Raw genomic sequence first — 21033 nt, 5'->3', positions numbered from 1 at the left:
TAATAACTGCCATCTCAATACACCAGAGAATTAAATATACTGTCAATTGATTACCTGTAGATCTTTTCTAAGCTGCTCTTTGTCCATTGCTTCCCACTCTTCAAGCTAAAAAAGAGAGAATAATAATTATTACTGAAACATTCTCCACCCTCATGAATCCTAATGTTGATGCTGTAACATCACGATTATCTTAAAATTATATTTAGTTTACTATTATATTCTTACATATTACAGAAAATAAAATGATAATAAATGTTCCTGATTGATTCAAAAAACTAATTTAATTTGCTACATTTTGAAACACTCCCTTAAAAAGCCTCTAGGCCATCTATTCAAATATGGTTAGGTTTTATTAACCCCCCACCTAACCACAAACCCTCCTTAGCACAGCCATCATTTTGATTACTTATAAATAACAGAGTTAATTATAATTATTAATTAGTGAGTAACATAACCTAATTTGTTACACACACCTTTTCGCCAGTGCTTCCAGTGACAATTTTACAATTTTCTGGTCTTTGGATCTCACTATCATCTTGTACTAAAACCAGTCTTCCTTTGACGACAATAACATCTTCATGCAACACCTCTGGACATATTACCTTCTGTAAAAGAATGAAATTTACTTTCCGTTGTTTGGTCTAAGTGTTAAAATTTGATTAACTAAAAATATATTTTTTCCATGGTGATTATGACAAGCAGATATGTTCCGCGGAAAGCTTTGATTTCAGTTAGAAATCCCCCAGGGTCCCCCCTGTCAGTAGGAGTTTTGCGTGCATGCGCAGTAAGACCTGTGTTGTTCAAGACCATAAGGCTGCATGATGTCGGCCATGTTGAATGTTGTAATGATTTTTCCTTGGAATTTAAAGTGTTGTAGACCTGTTCTCAAAAACAGTACATTTTTGCTGACCTTTCAAACCTGGGACATATGGAACAAGACATTCAAATGGGAATAACCAAGCAAAACAAAGCTAAAACAAGAGCCAATTCTTGTTAGCTTTTGCTGCACCACTTTTGCCCATTTTAATTTTGTATCACCCCAATTATCTACCCCCCCCCCCCCTTCTCAGAATCCGAGGAAGATTATGAGAAAATTGAAGATCTCTGGAAAACAAAATTCTTGTTTCCCTCTGAACCAGTCTTCAAGTGCTCCCTGGCTAGGTTAAAGAGAGACAAATTAAATGAACACCTTTTATGGTACAGTAGTGAAGTGGCTCTTATGCATGAGCTTGTACAGTCAACTCTCTCTAAAATGGACACCGTTGGGACCAGCTTTAAATGTCCGTCTTAGAGAGGTGTCCATCTTATAGGGAGTTTAGTTACAGTGAAATGACTGAAAAAAGGCAGGGACAGGACCAACACCAGGTGTCTGTCTTGATGAGGTGTCCATCTTATAGAGGTGTCCGTTAAGAGAGAGTTGACTGGGCATGTAATTCTACTGTCTGGTTCTCCAGTAAAGCAGTTGCTATTGTTTTGGGGGCTAGGAGCATTGTTTCTGTTGTCTGTTCCATTGTTTTCTCAAAACGTAGTGAGTCATTCTTGTGAGACTTTGCCAACCCCTAAGGTATAAGCCACACAATAGTCAGACTGTTACTCTTTTAAATAATGAACCTATAATGGTCAGATATAAAGGGTGCAGGATAAGTACTACATGCAAGAAGATTTTATATCATTTGGATATTGTCTAATTCCTTTTCATTCAAAAATCACTTACTAAATCAAATATATTTGGTCTTGTCTGGTTGCCAATGTGCAGCAGATCATGGAATCCTTCAGTTATAACAAGAGCCATTCTTTCTCCTTTCCGTTCCAACAGAGCGTTAGTAGCCACTGTAGTTCCCATCCTGATCCATTCAATGTACTTGGGATCAATTGGTTGATTCGCTGGCATTTTTACTCCTGTTGTCTGTAAAGCAAACAATTCATTTTTGCTTTGCCGAACTTGTATGTCACCACAAAATTTCAAGTACCACCCCCCCCCCCGTAACTATCCCTTAAAGTTTCAAAGATTTATTTTCCATATTTATCTCCCCTCGATTAAGCGTCCCACCTCGAATAAGCGCCCACCCTGTCGATAGGAAAAGTTAATAAGTGCCCAGCCTCGAATAAGCGCCCAGCCCCACCCTCCTCAAAACAGGGCACAAGAGGAGTAATGACTATTATTGAAATTGAGATTGAAATTGACTAAGTACTACTAAGAGACTACCCAGAAGACCAGTTTTCTAAGTATTTTTACAGAAACTTTCAATGAACAGTTAAAATTCAGCTTTGGTACATCTTCACGTTTTGTTATTATATATTATTTTCTTGCAAAAAAAAGTACTTCTTGCTAAAAATGGTGAAAATTTAATAAGTGCCCAGCCTCCAGTAAGCGCCCACATCGAATAAGCGCCCACTCTCAAGGTCCAAAAATTTAATAAGCGCCCAGGGCGCTTAATTGAATAAATATTAACGGTAATCTGTTCCAGACCAAAATGTTCAAAAACAGCATTGTGCAGTTGCACTGGCCATGCAGGGTCACAGTTTACCCTCACCGTTCCAACCAGGGCCCAATCACTATTCAGTGGATAAGTGTTGACAAACAAACCACTCTATCCCCTGGAAAAAGATTACAGTGTGAACCAGAAAACCGTGAACACTTTACTTATCTTGCATATGTAAATTTCTGCAGAAATTCATCGAATGGTAGCTCAAGCTGCAAGTAATATAAACAAATGGACAGACCCGTGCATTGCGAATTTTTCAGTTGTCACGGCCGACATTGTCACGTGACAAACTTCCATTTTTGCCCGGCACTTTGGGCGGTGGAATATTTTTTTTTTTACTTGACAAAAAGGTAGCTCGCCTCACCTGTTCAAGAATTCTTCTAATTCCTTCCCTTGGAGCATCAGGATATGCAGGATCTACAGACAGCAGCTTCATTACTTTAACTTCTCCATTTGGACATTCTGAATAAACATCTGTAAAAGTCCCGCCTCGATCGATCGCAAATCGAAATTTGTCACTACTTTTCCTCTGCGATTCGTTCCTGTCAGACATCTTTGTAAGTCAGTTTAGCTACAAGATTATTGCCATTAAAGGAATACTAAATCAGCAAAGCCGTTAGATTGCAGAAATAACTTCTATAACATAATCAGTTTTCAGCGAAAAACAGAACTACTCTCTGTTCCCTTCGTTCTTTTATACGCTTGCAGCAGGTCGCGTGACCTTACGTCAGTCCAGCATACGTCATAGCGCGTGACAAACACGAGATCACGCAACGACCAGTCGAATGTTAATATAAACAAGGAAAACATTTTATTTTTCCCGAGGTTTTAACTTTGCGAGAAAAAAGCACTTTGCTGAATGAAGAGGCATAATCCAATATCTTGAAAAGCAACACAGAAACAAAATGTCGAATTATAAAAAGAAGAAGTATCTTATGGAGTTGTAATTCCACACAAACAACTCGTGAAGAGGTCGTGACAAAAACTCGTGATAATTAACAATTATCCTGCGAAATCGCGCGGAATATCGCCTGATACTTAGCCGACGAGGCCGTAGGCCGAGTTGGCTAAAATCAGACGATATTCCGCAAGATTGAGCAGGATAATTGTTTTATTATTCAACAAATTGTAAACGAAACACATTTTGCAGAAAGAGAAACTGTAATTATGCAGCGCTTTGAAAGATTTCGGACGAATCTTCGCAACCTACGTATATCGCAGGATATCTGTTATGTACGGATGACAGATATCGTTAACATTTTGACCATATATGGGCAGCGCGCGCATGTGTTGAATAATAACAGCAGATATTGTGCTCATGATAGGATCAGCATCCCGTGAAATTCAACCAGATTAAATAACACGTGCTGATTTGTTTCGACTTTCTATCTTTTAGGTAACGAGAAGGAATTTGCCTTCCAAATCCGAGATGGGGTGTGCGGTTCCTGTTCAATTTAGCTTTGGGCTTTTCTGTAGTAGTGCTTACAAAGTAAGTCCAGCTAATTAAAAAAGTAAAATTTACCTCGGAAATTCAATAGACCCTTTGTAGCTTTGTAAAAGTGAATCAGGCGTATTTTTTTTACCTAGGATCTGTTCATTAATAATTCTGTATTGTATACTTTATAATGATTCTATTATTTAATTGTTATTACATTATTAGATTAACCCAATGGTGATCTCTCTTATTATGGAGTGTCCTGCTCTTTTACAGATTATCCTTATGACTTCTTTTATTCCCTTTTATTGTAGATTTGTGCCATTGAATTGTCCTATTAATAGAATTAATTTTTTTAAAAAAAAAAAACATTTTTGTGGCTACGCGAACATACGCATGTGGAGAGGTTATTTGGGCAGCTGGGAAGCGCTAAAGCCCTGACCAAAAGGCAAGGCAAGTAGACGCAAGTTGAAAACTTGCGTCCACTTGCGTCTTCCTTGGCCAGGACTTGCGTGTACTTGCGTTGACTTGCGTTCACTTTAGTCGAGATCAAATTTGCACTTCAGTTAACGCATTTTGTTTTTTCACCGTTTGGCCACCCATCACAAGTCAACGCATTTTTTGCAGTCAACTTCAAATACTGAATTGCATCTTGTAGCATTTTAAATGACTTTTTTTCACAACCTTGCGACTAAACTTGCGTGCCCGTTTGTCCGCTCAACGCAAATCTGTGCGCAAGTTGAACTTGCGACTTCTTGCATTACCGTTTGGCAGGGCTAAGTAGCCGTTACCGTTGGAAAGAAGTAGTTGGTGTGAGGTTATAATTAGGTTGAACGTAGAAACCGTGCGACAAAACAAAGTGGTCACTGTGGAAGTAGAGGATAAACTGTATACACACGGAGAATAAGTCACGTTTCTTTAGCATTTTATATTTATAGGGCCCATGTTTGGGCCGTCAAAAATTGCAAAGCCGACTGTATTTCAAGTCGTCTTGCGGGGTATTGGGAAAAGTTTTCAATCAGCAATAACCGCGCCTCGGATGAACCTCACTGGCTACGGTAATGCCACTGCGCAAAGCTGACACGGTATTATGCAGATATGGCTTTTGTCATCGACTTTATTTTCTTCATTGTGGGAGGTAATAAAAGACTTTCAATTTTGGCTTTTTTCAGCTGATCAGTGCGCATGTCTCTACACAGCTGGTCCCTTAAGGGGCTCCATAAAGAACTGATCTATAGCACTGAATACAAGAAAGGTTTGAAGAAACTGAACAATCTACAATTTTGCAATTAACTTAAAAAAAACGATATAACAGTGGAATCGGACATGCCAAAGTGTCCGGGGTGTCCGTATTACGCGGGCTCTCAGAAAAAAAGTCACGGATACATGTTTTATCGACACAAAGACGAAGGCAGACATTTTTACGGCAACAAAACGTTGTTCAATTGTACTGTAACTGTTACAAGTTTAAACGATGGAAACCTATGGTCATTTATCATACTCTCTTAATAAAACTAATTTTAAAGTACCGATCTTGAAATCAGTTGAAAAAGTCCGTGACTTTTCTTTTACAAGGAATAAAGTTTTCCTCTGTAACTGTAACTCTGACAAATTAAAACAAGGGAAACCTTACGCTCATTCACTTATGACACTTATACTCTCGGGCTAGAATTACTTTACTGTAGTTAAAACTTGACAACGTGCACAGATAAACAGTGCCCGCAAAGCGGGGTTAACGATGTATAAGAGTTTGTCATTCGCCACACAGAAAACAGTTTGTTGTCCGTATTAACGGGTGTCCGTAATAATCGAGTTAATTTTAAAGAAAACATGTATTTACAAAGGAAACCGAAAAAATGACGATTAGCCTCTCTGGCGCACAAAGGTCCATGAAGAAAAAGCCGCAATATTTGAACGCGCGCTTTCAAATAGTAAGGCGCAGTAAAGGTGAATTTCCACTGTGAATATCCATTTTATCCTTATCCTGGATTTCAACTGACCCGTACTTTTTTACGTGCGTGAAAAATTTAGAGACAATGTATGAACGACTTGCGTAAACGTGTAAGCAAGTCGTTCATACATTGTCTCTTAATTTTTTACGCACGTAAAAAAGTACGGGTCAGTGGAAATCCAGGATAAGGATAAAATGGATTTGCTTGATTTCACGTAACTTCCACAGCGATTTAAGAAAAGATTTTAACGTTACGTTCAGATTGTTTGCAAAGGAGACCAAATTTTACCTGTTTGTTGTTAAAAGTATGATCACAACATGAACAGACCGGTGTGTTACGCTTGCATTTACGGACAACTTAGAAAGGTACTTTGTACAAGATTTTACGTTTCGCAAGTACATGCACGTTTTAGTTTTACAATTGTGTAATTTGGTTAATACGCCAAGACTCTCAAAGTAAACAGGTATCTTTTAGGTTTAGTGCCAGTTGAGATCTTTTCAAGTTCTAGTATATCAAACTTTATATTGTTTTTTTTTTTGTCTCAAAGGAACTTCAATTATGAAATGTAATAACTTGGGGATCACAACACTTGTTTAAAAACAATAGCATCTTAGTTATATACCTCAATAAATCCTTAAAATATCGTTATGACTATATTCACAAGTGCTTATTATTGTAAATTCACGTTCTCGACGACTATTTCTTACTCTACACTGGGAATTATTATATATTTATTTTACAGAAAGAAAGTTATTGCTCAGTTCAAACAAGAAGAAGAAAATAAATGATAGGTCTTCATACTCTGAGTTCACCAAAAAAAAAATGACAATTCACCTCTCTGGTGCATAAAGTAAAAGCCAGCATCTTTTAATGCGTGCTTGTAAATAAATAGTCTCCCTCGCAGCCGCGAGGGAGACTAGCAAATTAGGCGCAATAAAGATAAAATGATCTAAAATTGATTTGCCTGATTTCATATAACTTTCACAGCGATTTTAGAAAATCTTAACGTTAAGTTCATATTGGAAGTAAAAGTGACCAGTTTGTATCCGTATGTTTTTATTAAAAGTACATGCAAAAAATAATAACACGCGGAACAGACAAGTTTCGATGTGTTATCCTTGAAATATCATCATGATTACATTCACAGTTGCTTGTTATAGTAAATTCACGTTTATAATAAAAATCGTGGGTTGCAATACCACTTTAGTAGCAAGAGCATTTTGTTTATGCACCCAATAAATCCTTTAAATATCATCATGATTATATTCACAGTTCCTTGTACTTTCTTTATATACAAAATAAATCCTCATAATATCATCACGATTATATTCATGATAACTTGCTGAAATCACGTTTCCAACGATTGTTTCTTGTTCGACACTAGAAATTGGTCCATATTTACTTTACAGAAAAAATGCTTGCTCAGTTTCAAGAAAAGAGAGAGAGAGAGAGAAAAAAAATAGGTCATCATACTTGTTCACCAGAAAAATGACGATTAGCCTCTCTGGCGCACAAAAGTCCATGAAGAAAAAGCCGCCATATTTTAACGCGCGCTTGCAAATTAGGCGCAGTAAGGATAAAATGGATTTGCTTGATTTCACATAACTTTCACAGCGATTTTAGAATAGCTTAACGTCTTATTTCTTGTTGCAAAGGAGACCAATTTGCACCTGTATGTTCAATAGAAGTATGATAACAACATGAACAGACCAGTGTGTTACGTTTCCATTTACGGACGACTTAGAAAGGTACTTTGTACAAGATTTTACGTTTCGCAAGTGGAAGCGCGTTTTAGTTTCACCATTGTGCAATATCGTTTATACGCCAAGACTCACAAAGTAAACAAGTATCTTTAAGTGACAGTTGAGGTCTTTTCAAGTTCTAGTACACCCAACTTTGGCTATTGTTTTTTTTGTCTCAAAGGAACTTCAATTTTGAAATAAAACGTGGGATCACAATACTTGTTTAGAAACAACAGCATTTTGGTTATATACCTCAATAAATCCTTAAAATATCATTATGACTATATTCACAAGTGCTTGTTATTGTAAATTCACGTTCCTTACGACTATTTCTTACTCTACACTGGGAATTGTTGTATATTTATTTTACAGAAAGAAAGTTATTGCTCAGTTCAAAAACGGGGGAAAAATGATAGGTATCCATATTAGTTCACAAGAAAATGACATTTCTCCTCTATGGTGCATAAAGAAAAAGCCAGCATCTTTTAATGCGCGCTTGCAAATAAGGTACAGTAAGGATAAAATGATCTAAAAGTTTGCCTGATTTCATATAACTTTCACAGCAATTTTAGAAGATCTTAACGTTACGTTCATATTGGTTGTAGAAGTGACCAATTTGTACCTGTATGTTTTTAATAAAAGTACATGCGAAAAATAACAACACGAACAGACAAGTTTCGATGTGTTACATTCTACGGACAACTTAGAAAGGAACTTTGTACAATATTTTACGTTGCACAAGTATTACGTACACGTTGAAGTTTAACATTTATTATATAATTCCATCAAGACTCACAAATATGAGCTCGTAACCTTCAGTTTTAGTGCCAGTTGAAGTCTTGTCAAGTTCTAGTCAAGCAAACTTTGCATACCGTTTTTTTTTAATCTCAAAGAAATGTCAATTTTAAAATAAAAGGGGATATCACAAAACTAGTTTAGTAGCAACAGCATCTTGTTTATGCATCCATTAAACATACTTACAGTTGCTTGTTACAGTAAATACACGTTTAGGACGATTGTCCCTTTTTCTTCACTGGGAATTCGTCTATCTTTATATCACATAAAAATAATATTGCTCAGTTCCAAACGAGGGAAACAAACGATAGGTCAGCATACTCGTTCTCGAGAATATGACGATTTACCTCTCTGGTGCATAAACAAAAAGCCGCCATTTATACAATTCGCGCTTGAAATGATAAGGCGCAGTAAGGATAAAATGGATTTAACTGATTTCACAAAACTTTCACAGCAATTTAAAAAAGCTGAACTTTACACGTTTAAATTGGTGGCAGAAGTGACCAATTTGTATCTGTATGTTTTATTAAAAGTACATGCAAAAAAATAACAACAAGAACAGACAAGATTCGATGTGTTACGCATACATTCAGGACGCATACATTTACGGACAACTTAGAAAGCTACCCTGTACAATGGTTTTCAAAGATTCTCAAGATTTTTTGTTGCTTTCCTTTCCTTTTAAAGTGATTGTCTAACTTTCCACGCTTAGAAATATTTGTTTCAAATGAGTATACTTGATTTTCTTTGTCTGTTTCAACAAAATGCTGGTACATACAGGTGTTACCAAAACTCGTGTATACGGATAATAAACTTTGCGTTGAAACTTGTTGTTTCTTGTATCTTATTTCTTGTTCTAAAAGTCAATAAGCAACATTGAGCGTTTTCATTTTCTTGTAAGTGCCGGTAAAATGGCGGTCATAAGATTTTGTTGGGTGAAAATACTCGGCTATAAGACGCACCCCAATTTTGGCATTAACTTCCCATAGAAAAACAGATTTTCCTCGAAAAAACCGTGCGCCTTAGAACCGAATAAATACGGTATATTACGTTCGCAACAACATGCACGATGTAGGTTTACGATTATGCAATTCCTTGAATACCTTTAGACTCAATCTCAATTCGCAAACATCAGTTTTAGTGCCAGTTTAGGTATTGTCAAGTTCTAGTCAACCGAAGATATAGCTAGGCCATGTGAACGTGTTGTACCATTAAATGATGAACTGAGTACCTCAACAAGCAAGGGTTTGCCGTTTATTCTACCTTGAGCTAAATATTCCAGACATCTACCAGAAGGTTGTTATATGAGTAAATAAAACCAATACTTTTCCACCTAATTATGTGGGACATGTGTGCTCTAAACTAAACTGACATCAGTTCTCGTGGAGGAGTGAACTGACAAAGAAAAATATTATACTCAGTCTTCAATGCAAACTGTCCCTGTACTTGGTCTGAAGTTAGGCACTGTTCCTGCCATAGGAACTAACTTTTACTACTTGTAATTTGCGGTATATTTTCTTTTAAAGCGTAAACATTTTATAACTTTTAAAAGCCTCTTATTCTTGTTAATATAATTTTTATATTTATTATTTTTAGGAAGCGCCTCTCACGGGTACTGGCGCCCGGTTCGCGCTCTCCCCTTTTGGAGACATTTTTGCCTTTTTATTAAGTTTGTATTATATATTTCTTTATATTATATTCCTTTTTTCTGTTTCTCAGTAAAGATTTAAATAAAAAATATGGCACAACGAAATGGCACAGGCAATGATTTTTGTTGGATTATCTGTGGTATTTTAGTCTAAACCTTGCAGATTCAGTCCTTCTTCTGTTCTTCAAACTAAAAAACAAAAAAATATTTTCAAGCGATATATGAATTGAATGACGTCTTGATTCACTCTATTCGCAGGTTTTTTTTTTTTCATTGTTTAAAAAGATCGCTTCAACTTATACGCAGCTTCAAACACTTCAAGTAGTTACTCGCACGATCGTGCAGTGCATAATAGGCGGGTAGTTAAATCTAACGCTACCCGAAAGATTTTCTGCGCTGGATAGAAGACATTTTTGCTGCTCCAGTGACCCTGCATTACTCTCAACCCATGAGGATGAAAATTACCGTTTATACTTTGTATCTTATAAAAGAACCGCTGTCTTTCACTTATCATAATCATTTTTTTTTTTTATCTAAGCAGTTTAGCCAAGCGGTTTACTCAATTTCGTTTTTGGGGCAACTTATCAACAGACAAGTTAAAAGTCTTCAAACAAATTATCCATGCAATATTGGGCAATTAAGTTTTAATCCAAATACAGTGGTACACACTCAGCCGATAGAACTCTTCTTTCCCTATCCTTTCCTATTCCTGCCCCCTCTCCTGCCTCCTATGCGATGCTTTTCATAGCAACACCACGTAAAGAAGGTAAAAAAAAGGGCCAAAACAGGTGAGAAATCCATTCAGTGAATAAGTTTGGACACCTAAAAAAAGGAAACCTTTTGTTCTGCGAAATGTACTTAAAAGAAAAATGAAGCCTTTTGTGTTGTAGCCGTGATAAGTCGGCTCGAAGTTGGTACCGGCTCAAAAGAACCGATTACTATTTTTAGGTCGTGTTACATTTCTTGCTTTCACTTCTCAGTAGCTTTAACAACCTTACAATAATTAGCAGCTCTATGATAAAAGAATAAGTTTCAAATAGAAGGCGACAAAAATCACTTAAAGAAACTCAAAATTATAATAACAAACACGCTTCACATGACTCTTGCGTGTGTATCCAATATCGAATACATGCTTCAAGGTCATGCCACTGAAATAGAACGTGCACTGAATTTTTTTTTTTTGTCAAACTTTGCCTATTGGCTGTTCATATTGAAGAAACCTCAATTTTGAAATAAAAATGGGGGATCACAATACTAGTTTAGGAGCAACAGCACTTTGTTTATATACCAAATAAATCCTTATTATATCATTATTATTATATTCGCAATTCCGTCCTAAATTCACGTTTCCAACGATTGTTTCTTTTTCCACACTGGCAGTTGGTCTACATTTAGTTTACAGAAAAAAATGTTCAGTTAAAAAAAAAAATAGGTCACCGTACTCGTTCACGAAAAAATGACGATTAGCCTCTCTGGCGCACAAAGGTCCATGAAGAAAAAGCCGCCATATTTTAACGCGCGCTTTCAAATAGTAAGGCGCAGTAAAGGTGAATTTCCACTGAGGCGTAATTTTTTTTCGTGCGTTTACGTGCGTGAAAAATTTAGAGACAATGTATGAACGACTTGCGTAAACGTGTAAGCAAGTCGTTCATACATTGTCTCTTAATTTTTTTACGCACGTAAAAAAGTACGGGTCAGTTGAAATCCAGGATAAGGATAAAATGGATTTGCTTGATTTCACGTAACTTCCACAGCGATTTAAGAAAAGATTTTAACGTTACGTTCAGATTGTTTGCAAAGGAGACTAAATTTTACCTGTTTGTTATTAAAAGTATGATCACAACATGAACAGACCAGTGTGTTACGCTTGCATTTACGGACAACTTAGAAAGGTACTTTGTACAAGATTTTACGTTTCGCAAGTACATGCACGTTTTAGTTTTACAATTGTGCAATTCGGTTAATACGCCAAGACTCACAAAGTAAACAGGTATCTTTTAGGTTTAGTGCCAGTCGAGATCTTTTCAAGTTCTAGTATATCAAACTTTATATTGTTTTTTTTTGTCTCAAAGAAATTCAATTTTGAAACGTAACTTGGGGATCACAACACTTGTTAACTGGGCGTTTAGTCCAGTTCATAGATTCGGTAGCTCATTATACAATTTATACCTCATTCTCCCTGTTGTTTCGTTAATGAGGGTTTTGTTTTTTGCGTATATTTTGAAGGAAAAGGAGAGACGTCATGTTATGTTGTGTAGAATTAGGAGGAACGCTAGGAATGAGTTGGATGACAGGGGAGGAAGCAGGTGAATGCGAAGTTTTCGGGACGAAAAGATTGAAAAAGTTGTTCAAAAAACGCCATTTTGAATAATAGCGGACATATTTGACCGGTGGAGACTAGAGGAATCGTGGACTCTGGGGACGAGAATGGCGAGTCGCAGCCTGAATGTGCGTTTGGAATCCAAATGAACCGAAAAGGAATTTTGTATTAAAGGATGACAGGAAGAATTTCTTGTGAGAGGAGGTTGAATTAGGCTGTGCACTGAAGGCAGACGGTGATGAGACTGATGAGAGACGAGTTCAGGTATGAACCGATTTGATTTTGGACCGATTTGATTTTGGACCGGCGATCCGATTAAAACAACTTGAACTGTTTAGTGAAGTAAGAATACTCAAAGCAATGGTCGTCGGGTTATTGTTTTTGGTTCTTTAAGAGCATTTTATCGGCATTGCATTATGTGTATTTTTGGAAGAAAGTTTACGTTTTTGGCTGTGTTTGCTAGATCTGGTTTTGTTTGGCCAGAAAATTACTGAAATAAGCTTAACATATTTCTTTTACCCTTTGTTCGCTTTTTGGAGGCATAGTGATTTTGGCTACTGTGTGCAACATTGAAGGTGATATAAAGATAAAGAGGGTTAATTGTTACTGATATCCGTTTGCTTCAAATCTGTTTATAAGCTCGGGGAACTTGCTACAAAACGGAAATAATTTTTGAAACTGCATGAAGCTGATATTGCATGGCTAAAAATAGTTGCCTAAGTTCATGATGGTGCATGCTCCCATTATAGTCGCTACATATAGATCTGCTACGAAATGGAATGAAGTTGTTTAAAAACCGATAGCCTATTGAATATTGGTCATACACCGATACAAGCAATTTGTTCTTTAAAAAGAAAAAACCTGGCGGTTTGCTGCTGTGTGAGAGTTTTAGGGCCTGTTTACATGATTCATGAATGACTCATTCCGGAACAAGTTAATCCCATCCCGATATATTTCACTCTATCTGTTTACATGATACCAAGACAAAAGTCAAGTCATTCCTGAATGAGTTCATTCCGGTTTTTAAATGAATTTGATTCCGAGAGGAAACCGCATCTTGTGAAACCACATACAGAGGTCACAGTTTGAACTCAGAGCAAAAAAATGTAAATTATAGCGTTTACTGTTTAGCCCGAAGAAGCAGCCCTATGGTCAAATTGCTTGTTAAAATTGCAGATATAGCCATCATAAGCATTAAAAATAACATGTTTGCACAAAACATGCGCCATCTTGTTTTGATCTTGAGTGAAAACTACGCACGTGAAAACGACTTTGGTTGAGCTGGTCGATTATGTCATGCGGAATGTATGCAGTCAACGAACTTCATTGTGAACTTGTTCCGAAATATAAGTCATTCTGGAACTATATGTAAACAGGCCCTCATGTGCAAGCAGCAATGCGTGTGAGGCATGGCAGTGAGGTATATGAGGCAAAAATCCCTACTCCAAATGAAAAGGTTAATCGGAGTGCTGTACTTAAGCTAACTGATCTGCTATTTAGCTGGCTTACTAGAATGGATCGCACACCTTGCTGCCTCGCCGCCTCGCACTTTTGTGACGACCTGCTGTATGACCCCTTATAATAGACTGTCTTTACTAACCTGGTGGAAGTCGTCGTTCAAAATATGGGTATCACAGAACTGTAAATTGTAGATCACTACAGCAAGGTTTTTTGGTGTTGTGTTCATGTGTATACATAGTACTCGTGTGTGGAAAAATTCACTGCATTTAGTGGGTTTCTTGTTTAGTGTTGTTTTGTTTGTATGCACTGTGACCAGTGATTTTTTTTCCTCCCTTCCACTCAGGCATTAGTAGGCCATTCACTTGTTATGCAAGTGAAAGAAAGTAAAATCCCAGGTACCTGGGAGAAAAGTGAGTGGGGGGACTCCCCTGCCTCTTATGTTCTCCCACCATGGAACTCCTTTGTAAAATACTTATACAAATCAAGTGTAAAGGTGGATGACGATAACTTGCAGGACTGTCATTAAGTTTTTATGCAGCCAAACATTGAAGTTATCACCCGTAGCATTTCATTCTGAATGCAACATGTAAAGTAACACCAATCAAAATGTTTACCTGTAACATTGAGTGAGCTCATGATCAGCCGTAACAGGTGTTATGGGTTACAGCTCTTATAATGACAGCCCTGGACAAGGGATGATAACATTGTTGGTAGCTGTGAAATGAATTCTTTATCTTACCTTCTCAATTGTGGTGCTTTCAAGATATTTACTATACTTAATCGCTTGTTTTTTTAAAGGTGTTATTTGGACTTGTGAAAATTTAAAAAGAATATTTGACTGGTGAACTCACGTAAAAATGCAAGGTGAGATTGTGTGAGTCCTTCTTGGGTTGCTGTATGTTCATCCCACGTGGGATGCTGCCTAAAGGATTTTAAAATGACCTGGGTGGGGTGTCACCTAGGATCCTGCTAATTACTCCAGGTGGGATCCCACTCGAGATACCTGCTGCTAATTCCACATGGAATTTTAGCTGTGCATTGATCCCAGGGGGGATCCCACCTGGGATCCTAACTAGTTCTAGGCAGGATCTCAGCTGGAATCCCATCTAATTCTAGGTCACTACGCATATTATCTGAAGTGGTAATTCCACATGATCAGGCAAAAAAGATATATTAATTAGCTGTCTTAATTAGATAAGAACAGAATCAATACACTGTAGTGTTGTCATTTGAGTTTGATATATTCAATGTAGTCATCTCATTCATCATAAATACATTGTAATTCCATTCATGTGGCCACCAATGAGCCACAAGGTGACAATATTAAAGCTAGGTGTTCTTTAAACAAGAAAATGACAGCTGGTACTGAGCATTTGCTCAGGTCAACTTGAAGGGGCTTTATAATTATTATAGGTAGGTGATTGTATTAATGGGGTGGTGGTAATGGACTTGGCCCATTATTATTACTGAAAATTACTGAAAAGTTTTTTCAATAACTCAATTTTGTTTTTGTTTATTTAAGGAGTTATAATAGTTTCAACAACTGATGGGAACAAAGTGGTGCAAGGAACACTGCTGCTATCATCTGCATACCTAAATCTGGAAAGGCTGTATTAGCTCACATGAAGGGAGAAAAAGGTTGCTTTTTATGTGAAGATAAAGGCGATGGGGTTGGCAATGGCTTACAGAGATTTTGGCTTTACAGCACAGGCATGTTGCTCCACATGATACCCATGGAAAAGTTGTTATCCGGAACATTATTTAAAATGGAGAACAGGTACGGCCTCGTACCCAGACGCCTCTCTCTTGTTTGGGGACATGGGCGCGCAAGGGCTTCGCGCTCGCTTTGTTCTCGCTTCGTCGGAGAAAGAAAATCGAGGCGCCTTAGGAGGAGGCAGGAACAGGTAAGTGTTACTAGCAGTTATTGTATGCTGTTACTAACCAGTTAATTATTTTCAATACAAGTTTTTTTAACTTTTTCATGTATCCAACACTTATTAATTAACATGATATATCTTCTGGTATACTTTATTTATTAATATTATTATTGCTGTCAATCATATGGAGGTGATATCCTGAAGGGAGAGATGAAATGGAAGTGAAGTTCACCATTAGTTAGTCCGTCTGATCAAAACCAGTGAAGTTGATAATGACATGCCTTGACCACCTTATAAATAATTATACTGAATATTTTCAAGTGCTGAATCGATTTTTTTTATTGAGGTCAATGGGATAAATGGTGCTTCTGTGTCTTTGCTGTTTAAATAATTTGACCTTGTGGTGTGTTAACTACAATTGTCAAGGTCATTAAAAATTTTAATTATTGAATATCAAGTTAATAAATCATTAAAATGATTTATAAACTTGATATTCAAGCTTCAGAATACAGAAATTAGCCTCTCTACTAGTATTGAAAGGTGTCTTAGTTAATTACTTGCTTCACTACAGTATGCAAATGACAGCTATCACAATTCTTGTGAGTGAGCAGATAACATCAAAACAGCTAATAATGATTAATAAATGCATTTATATGGCAGATTTTCCATATGTATTATGTTCAAATAAGCCAATGAACTGTTGGACAATTTCTACAGATTGACGGCAGTACTTTATGGTTAGATATGAATTGGTTGATGCTTTGGCATACACTTTTCTTGTCAGTGCACCTGCATAACTCATAAGTGCACAGCTAATAGTATTTCCGAAATGATTCGATTTAGCACCCGGGGGGCTTATTTACTTTTGGCACCTCATGGAAGGGCGCTTATTGAGACAGAGCACTTCTTTAATTTTTTGAGAAAAAACCAAATGTTCAAAACAAAACTTAAATATATATTGAAATAACTAACAATAACAGAAACTGTCAGTAACAAATTGTTGAAAGTTCAGTTACTTTTAAAAGAATTGTTTATTTTAGCAGTAAATATATACATGTTCGGTACGGTGAATGTTCGTGAGTTTATCTATTCGACATTGATGACATTTTCGTCCCCAGAGGCCACAATCCTTTTGGGAACGAGAATGCATCGATGACTTCAATAGGGGTGGTTATCCACAATAGGGGGGTTATTAGAATAGAGGCTCATAACAATGGGGCACTTATTAGAATGGAGGCTCTTATTGGAATAGGGGCACTTATTGACAAAAACACATTCGAAGGGGGCGCTTATTCGGAAGGGGGCGCTTATTGGAAGGAGAGCGCTAAATCGAATCATTACGGTAACCAATATTGTTTGGCTTTTTCACTGCCACTGGAAGTGTGGAACTAAACTAATACACCAAAAAGTTGCATAGAGAAAGTGCTTTACTCACTCTATTATTTAGCAGTATATCAGCGTGAACTGTTGCCTTTTTGCCCGGTCACATGTGCCGAATTTAATTGCAAGGCTGTTTTATGTTATAATTTATTTCTCAATTGTGTTTACAGAAAATGTGAATACTTCCTCCACAGAAGGGATTGGGAATTCCTGGTGATGGGAGGGGTCTCAAAGGCCAAAACGGTAAGGAAAGGTATGAAGCTAAATTGGATTTCCGGAGGGTTCCCTCAGGTTGGGGGTGGGGGGGGGGGGGTCTTAGGAAAAATTCCTTCTGTGAGGGAGTTATGGATCATTTTTCTTCAGTTAAGCAAAATATTACTTTCTGATAAAAAAAAATAGGGCGTCAGATGTCAATATTTCTAACTGCTGGAAACAATATGATGTTCAACTTGAAGCAAAAAGCGATAACGATTGTTTGAATTCTTTGTTAGACCATGTGTAGGGGTGGGTAAGGTGGGGTGTAAACTCCGTTGAAGGGTAGGTGCTGAGGTAATTGGCCCTTTGAGAACTAAAGATGCACACAGTGTCCCTTTCCCATTCCCCAAAGATCACTTGGTTTCCTGTTGTCTCTGGTGGGGTAATAGAAGGGATTTTTTTGTCTAAATCATGAGTTATCAACAACAAACATCGGGGATGATGTGGTCCAACTTCTACAGCAATAAAATAAAGAATTTTTGATTTTGTATCTTTTTTTCTCACTTAATGATTAATAATAATGTTACAAAAAATTCCTTTAATATAGAAAAGTGGAAAACAGACGTTATAGTAAAAAACGTTCGGTTTTTATTTGTACATATTATAGCCTTTTAACCTTTTTTAAAAAAAAAATTACGTCTTAGCGAACATTATGTTGAGTAAAATTTGTATAAGTAATTGTGGGTACTTGCAGTGATTCTATAAAGTTAACCTTTTAAAATAGTAAGCTAAAAGGATTAGGCTCGAGATGGGATTTAAAGTTGGAACCTGGTCTTACCAATGCAGTACTGTATGATGCTTTTAGATACCACTGAACCAACATTGATAATTTTGCATGCCTTGATAATTTTGATAATGGTAGAGCATCAGAGTAATATCGAAAAGTTTCAGGTACATGTATGAAGCTGATGTCAAGTGCGATTTTTGTTGTAGGTTTGTTTGGAATCTTATGTTAAGCCGCTTCAGACTTGAAATTGATAAAGCTCTTTGGTAGTGATTGCTGGCTGAGAAGGCTATAGGCTAACGGAGTTTCTCATTCCTAAAATCTGCAATTTGAATTAAGTTATGCACAAAGCTGTGGTATAAAAAGACAGTAAACGCCAAGAAAAATACATTTTTGCACCGTGTTTACCAGCATGATAAATAGATCAAGTTATGTTGATTTGGACTCGAAGTTATTGATATTTTTGTTACTATGGGGGCCACCCATGGAGGGGAGGGGGGCAGCACATTGTGTTGTTTCGAACAAAATTTTTCTTGTTGTGTGTGGAAGCATTTCATCTGTTTGCTAAAATCTGCTTTTGTTCACGTGTTGCCAGTTATGTTTTCCTCTTGTTTGTATCTCCCCAAAGGCTATTTCGATTAAAGGCAAACGTCAGTTTACCATTTTTAACCAAGCCAAAGTTGCAAAGTGCCCAGCCGTCGCCACTGACAAATACAGCATTTCCTCCGCGAAAATAAAAAAAAATGCTTGAACTGAAAGACGTTTGCATTCTTCCATGATATGTTTGAACAACAATGGCCAGGATAAACCTTCTACTCACACTAACTTCATGCAAAAAAGTCGATATCTCGAAGAGATCTTTGATTTATTTCAAAATGTAACTTCCCTTAAGGTAAACAACCAACTGGCAAAGTTTGGTTGGAAATCTATGAGCAGTTCTATTTCAAGGGAATTACCTTAAGGTCTCTATTCAGAATTTTTGCAATACATAGTTCCGTTGTGAAGGCCTTACTTACAATTTTAGTGGCATTTTGTGGAAGTGCCGGGAGTAGACGAATGGTGACACCAAAAAATTTCCATACAGATAGCGCATCCAATTTTTTAATAAGCGCCACACTCGCGATCCAATAAGCGCTGCATTTAAGGCGCAAAAAAATATAATAAACAGCGCCGCGCTTATTCGAGTAAATACCGTAACCTGATGATAGTACTAGTGGCTACGTGCATAGCAATCAGGATGTGAAAGGTATGGGAAGCTTTGTGGTAAATTGACAATTTCTTGGGAACTTAATATTAGATGCACCAGTGTATGCAACAGTATCAACGCATACCGAAAAATAAGGGTTATAAGTGCTCCTGCTTATAATCGTGTCTAGTTATAAGCTCATCTACATGAAAACAAAAAAAACATCCGGATATAAGCCCCCTCCCCCCCTATGGTAGATGACAGTACTGAATAGGGCTAAATGTTGCTTTACAGTACACACTCTTTTATCGGACACATATATGGACAGGTGCTTTGTTGCGCATTTTATTTGATTTCTGATTTTTGTGTTGGTCCCCTTTTTTATTCTATTTTACTGTACCTTTTATTGGGATTACACGCCTCCCATGCCTCACTGCATCGCCTCGCATACCCCGCTGCCTCACATATTTGGAATACTCTAACGCAGTTATCCTTCAACAACACCATTCCATTCCTTAACTCTAGATCTCTATATCTCCAACATAATTCTCAGACACTTAAGTATTGTTAACAAAATCAATTTGCTATCCAGTCCTTGATAACCAAAATATTAAATGTCAGCCGGTTTCATCTTAAAGAAATTTACTAGCCTCCTACAAAGTCAACTTATCTTCTTATCTTCGTTCTAAAACTTAAAAGGATCTTTCTCTCATTTTATTCAGTTGCAGAGCAAGAAAATACATGGTTCACAACAAGTCAAGTACACAAGAATTAAAGGCAACAACTAACGAAATGGATCCACAAGAAAGAACCATCTCACAATTATCAAGAAGGATTATAGTTCAAACAAAACCCATGGATTCTGACTCAACTTTATCAGCTGATCTGACGTTTCACCTCTACAGAGTAATGCATCACACTCGCGAAGCAACTAAAATATAAAACAAAGTAAACAAAAAGCCAAAGAACAAACTGCCGTGCAGTTATTAATACTTCACATCTGTAGAGGAATTACACTTCTTGCTTCAGTCCATTTGCCTTCTGCTTTAAAATAAAAATGTTCTTAATCGACACACGAACTATACGCAATCGCGTACTTCTGTTTCAGGGATAAAAGTCTTCAGTTTGTAAATTCTGCAACTCACTTGAAGTTAACAAGAGCCATGTGATTTGTCTAACAACGTCACGGCCCAAACGTCACTCGACTTACATAATGAAATACACTTAATTTATTTAAAATGAAAAATCTCAATGAACTGTACTCACAGCTGGTGATTACAATGAAAAGCAATGATTGTACTCTGTATATAATATATTACTTATATATTGCTATTTCCATAATATTTCACACCCTAGCCATTAACTGTGCCTGACAACAATCCATGATAATAATCCATCTTCCCCATAAATTTTTTACAAACCTAAAAAAAAGCGTCTCTCTCCCAGCAAGTCACACACCCGCACGTTTTGTCCTTCGTCTAAACCAGCCAACGATTACCTACATAAAGCTCGCAACCACACTCACCATCAAGCAAACTAAAAGTAACTTTTCCATTTCTTCTGTATGATTTGCACAACCGTCTTTACTCCTTTGAAACAACTCCTTATATTAATCGAATATACAGAATAACCACGGCCAAAAAACCTACCATTTTCACGTTGTACCGACATACATGTATATATAGACCTGTATAATACACTAAGAACTTCACGACGTCATGAATAACTTGACAAAGCGTTGATGAAAATGACTTAGAAAATTTAAAACCCTT

At 36.9% G+C, this 21033-nt stretch overlaps 2 protein-coding genes and 1 non-coding gene across 8 annotated transcripts in view; 1 reads left to right on the top strand and 2 right to left on the bottom strand.

The window, feature by feature from the left end:
• The window catches only part of LOC144651190 (5-oxoprolinase-like), a 197323-nt gene extending 194147 nt beyond the window's left edge, over positions 1 to 3176 (bottom strand). For all 3 annotated transcript variants that reach the window (XR_013570268.1, XM_078511097.1, XM_078511095.1), the window contains exons 1-4: positions 2851 to 3176; positions 1715 to 1906; positions 474 to 605; positions 55 to 105 (exon numbers count right to left, since the gene is read on the bottom strand). Coding sequence is in view for 2 of the 3 variants with exons in the window: in XM_078511097.1 (XP_078367223.1) it covers positions 55 to 105; positions 474 to 605; positions 1715 to 1906; positions 2851 to 3039 (564 nt within the window). In the remaining variant the exon portion in view is untranslated. The remainder of the gene's footprint in view (positions 1 to 54; positions 106 to 473; positions 606 to 1714; positions 1907 to 2850) is intronic.
• A 1685-nt stretch (positions 3177 to 4861) lies between these two features.
• On the bottom strand, positions 4862 to 5000 carry LOC144652765 (U4 spliceosomal RNA). Its single transcript, XR_013570620.1, has one exon. It is a non-coding gene; the product is annotated as a U4 spliceosomal RNA (small nuclear RNA).
• Positions 5001 to 12179: 7179 nt separating this feature from the next.
• On the top strand, positions 12180 to 20332 carry LOC144651336 (uncharacterized). 4 transcript variants are annotated; one of them, XM_078511287.1, is made up of 4 exons: positions 12180 to 12642; positions 14638 to 14703; positions 15362 to 15616; positions 19984 to 20332. In XM_078511287.1, the coding sequence occupies exons 3-4, from the start codon at positions 15462 to 15464 to the stop codon at positions 20201 to 20203; spliced, it is 375 nt and encodes a 124-aa protein (XP_078367413.1). In that variant the 5' UTR covers positions 12180 to 12642; positions 14638 to 14703; positions 15362 to 15461; the 3' UTR covers positions 20204 to 20332. The 4 variants fall into 4 exon arrangements, 3 of the variants coding, with proteins under 3 accessions (XP_078367413.1, XP_078367414.1, XP_078367415.1); XM_078511288.1 differs by lacking the exon at positions 14638 to 14703 and having other exon boundaries at positions 12624 to 12642; XM_078511289.1 differs by lacking the exons at positions 12180 to 12642; positions 14638 to 14703 and having other exon boundaries at positions 15610 to 15743.
• The last annotated feature ends 701 nt before the right edge of the window (positions 20333 to 21033 follow it).

Source organism: Oculina patagonica, chromosome 4, assembly GCF_052425735.1.
Source record: "Oculina patagonica isolate OP01 chromosome 4, crgOcupat, whole genome shotgun sequence".
Classification (NCBI taxonomy): Eukaryota; Metazoa; Cnidaria; class Anthozoa; order Scleractinia; family Oculinidae; genus Oculina; species Oculina patagonica.
This window is presented reverse-complemented; position numbering and strand designations above follow the sequence as displayed.